Source organism: Rhinopithecus bieti, unplaced genomic scaffold (assembly GCF_001698545.2).
Source record: "Rhinopithecus bieti isolate Rb0 unplaced genomic scaffold, ASM169854v2 scaffold_4639, whole genome shotgun sequence".
Taxonomy (NCBI): Eukaryota; Metazoa; Chordata; class Mammalia; order Primates; family Cercopithecidae; genus Rhinopithecus; species Rhinopithecus bieti.
This window is the reverse complement of record NW_016804464.1, coordinates 246,461-249,916: the sequence shown is the minus strand read 5'-3', so window position 1 is coordinate 249,916 and position 3,456 is coordinate 246,461. Positions and strand designations below refer to the sequence as shown.

Below are 3,456 nucleotides of genomic sequence, written 5' to 3'. Positions count from 1 at the left end.
GGGGCAGGGAGGGATAGCATTAGGAGATATACCTAATGTAAATGACGAGTTGGTGGGTGCAGCACACCAACATGGCACATGTATGCATATGTAATAAACCTGCACGTTGTGCACATGTACCCTAGAACTTAAAATATAATAAAATATATATATATATATATATATATATTTTAAAAAAGATAGACTCATGGTTGTGACTCTTCCCTTTTCAATGCGGGGATTAAGTGCCACCTGGTGGAAGTATCAGGTGACAGTTCATTGTGGCTCTGCCCAGGAGTTCCTAGGAGATCACATTAGTGAGAGCTAAAACAGCCTGTCAGGCAATTCCTGGTTTTCAAAACTGCATTATTTTAATTGTAGACCCTTGAGGGTTCACTATTCAAATATTATGCTATAATATGCATTTGATGTAATAGGTACTTATTGATTTACTGAATGCAAAAGGAAAAGCAGGAATGAGATTTCTTTTCCCATTCACTCCTTTGGACAGGTTACATCATATATTACAGTACAGATGTGAATGCAGAGATACATGACTGGGTTATAGAGCCTGTTGTGGGAAACAGACTGACTCACCAGATACAAGAATTAACTCTTGACACACCATACTACTTCAAAATCCAGGCACGGAACTCAAAGGGCATGGGACCCATGTCTGAAGCTGTCCAATTCAGAACACCTAAAGGTAATGCTCCCCAGGCTGAGGGTTTTGTTGTGTGTCTCTTTAGTGGGGCTATGCTGACACTATCACTTGAGCATATAGAGTCTGTGGATAACATATGAAGTCTTAATGATGAGCTTGAGAGCCATGGTATGAAGATTTATCCCAGAATGATTCCTCACCTACTTATTGACCACCAAATCAGTGTTCCCCGGGTTACCAGCCTAAACATATCATATAAAAGAGGACATTGGCTCCAGGCTATTTGGGGCAGATGAATTGCAGTGATCTAAAAGTTTTTACCAGCCAGATCAGATGTGATTCTTTTGGTTCCCATATAGAGAAATAATAGTGTGTTCTTGTGATGGATGGTTCGACTCATGCAGGCTGTTAACCTGAAAGACTTATTTGTGGACCTTATAGAGAGAAAGAGACTAAAAAGGGCCTTTTAAATAAAACCCTAGATAAGAAAATGAAGATAAAAGCATTGAACCAAGTGAGCTTAGGCTAATAAAATTTAACTGGGGACTGAATCTAAGGAATTATGGAAGCCCTGTGTGAATTTAATTTCTGTTAGTACTAAAGTCAAGATTCAGTTTGTTTGGAAGTTTGTGGGGGTTTTAATTTTTTTCCTTTAAAAAGTTCTGCCTGTCCCATCTTCAAAGCTTGTGATCCTTGCTCTTGTTTTTTCTTCCCCTGTGCTTGGCCTGTTAGCGGACTCCTCTGATAAAATGCCTAATGATCAAGGTAAATGAGTAGATGGCCTCTCTTTTCTTTCCTTTCTTTTATGACCTATTATTAGCTTTTTTGTTTTGTTTTGTTTTTTGTTTTTTGTTTTTCCTGAAAAATCAGCACCATGTATTAAAAGCCACACATTTATTGGCCAAAGTAGAGTTGAGTCCATGTTCTGAAAAGCTGGGGAATTTATGTAGAAGCTAACTAGGCAGGCAGAAGAAAACTGAGTCGATAAACTGGGTCCTGCAGCTGTAGGAGATTGGTCTTAAGTGTGGATAAGATCATCTTTTGTGCTAAGTTCTGTAACAACGATAGGCATTTGAGTCATGATTAGACCGATCATACCAATTGTTCATATTTGTAGTGTCTAGAATGTTATTAGTGTCTTTAAGTGGAAAGTTGTATCACATTCAGTGAATACCCTATTTTCCTCTTCCCACAAAGAACCCACAGATTTACCTTACTAAATGTTATGATTCTCTGTGATAAAATTACTGCTTTGTTTATTCTGTTACCATAAACTTAATTCAGAGCTCTTTTTTCATTTCTCCCCTTAAATATGTCTTATCATATTAAAAGAGGATCGAAACTATTTGAAATGAAAACTTAGGCCAGGTACAGTGGCTCATGGCTGTAATCCCAGCACTTTGGGAGGCCAAGGTAGGAGGATCATTTGAACCCAGGAGTTCAAGACTACCCTGGGCAACAAAATGAGACCCCCTCTCTACAAAAAATAGAAAAAAAAAAAGTTAGCCAAGCATGGTGGTGCTCACTTATAGTCCCAGCTACTCCGGAGGCTGAGGTGGGAGGATTGTCTGACCCTGGGAGGTAGAGGCTGCAGTGAGTCATGATCACACCACTGCACTAGGCAACAGAGTGAGACCCTGTCTCAAAAAAAGTAAATAATAATAACAGTAATAATTGAAATACAGACTTAGGAAACAGGGGCCTCCATGTCACCATTCTTGAAACCATCTGTCAGTTGTCTTTCCACTGTAATTGCCATGGTGGAGGGATGACTATACTTTGTGATTTTTATCTCTAGGAAGTCAGCTAATGCTAGTATGTTTTCCATACTGAGAATGAACATTAAAAGTAAGTTTAATGATTGCTCTATTGGTTTAAGAGTAGTTAGTAGAAATGCAGGGTATTTGGATCTTGGCTAATGGCAAGGAAGAGTCAGAACTTGCAGTATCGAGTTTTCCAAAACACTTTGGAAACGTGTTTGCATTCAGTGAGTCTTTTGCTGTACGTTGGAGAAACTGCAAACATACTTTCTGTTGTGTGAAAGTACAGGAATATAAAAATACCCATTATATATATATGCACAGAATATAAATGGGCTCATTGTTTTCTCATTTGACTCCATAGCCAGAGTGCCATTCTTAGCTGCATGACACCTCTGATATTTAAAATTCTTTACCCATTGATGTTTTTGGTGCTCGGTTCATCCTTGGAATTTCTTGTTCATAGTTTACATTCAAGAGAAACAATATTAGGAAATATAGGAATATAAACCATCCAGTTTGTTAGCAATGGGTGTTCTCTGACAATTATGTACATAATACAATGCTCTGGATAGTTTGGCTTAAATGTAGCCTGTCTGTCAGCTAAGTACACTTAAACCTGAAGAGCCTTGCAGGTGCTAAGCCATCTCCACCAGCTAGACTTTGTCATAGTGAAAAGCATATGAGGAACAACTGGACTCTTAATATATGGTGTGTGTCATTTGGGAGAGATGATGGCATTAGAAGTAAGGAGATAAAGTAATATGTGTGGACAATGGAAAAAGGGCCAGGGACTGGGAGTAAATTCTAGAATATGCCCATAGCATAGAACAATGCAATGCTTCCAGAAGCTGAAAACCTACCAAAAGGGCCGGGCGCGGTGGCTCAAGCCTGTAATCCCAGCACTTTGGGAGGCCGAGACGGGCGGATCACGAGGTCAGGAGATCGAGACCATCCTGGCTAATATGGTGAAACCCCGTCTCTACTAAAAAATACAAAAAACTAGCCGGGTGAGGTGGCGGCGCCTGTAGTCCCAGCTACTCGGGAGGCTGA

At 39.6% G+C, this 3,456-nt stretch overlaps 1 protein-coding gene across 1 annotated transcript in view; it reads left to right on the top strand.

The window, feature by feature from the left end:
• The window catches only part of NEO1 (neogenin 1), a 198,651-nt gene that overhangs the window by 166,342 nt on the left and 28,853 nt on the right, over positions 1 to 3,456 (top strand). The window contains exons 19-20 of the mRNA XM_017868541.1: positions 461 to 685; positions 1,376 to 1,408. Of these exons, the coding sequence (XP_017724030.1) occupies positions 461 to 685; positions 1,376 to 1,408 (258 nt within the window). The remainder of the gene's footprint in view (positions 1 to 460; positions 686 to 1,375; positions 1,409 to 3,456) is intronic.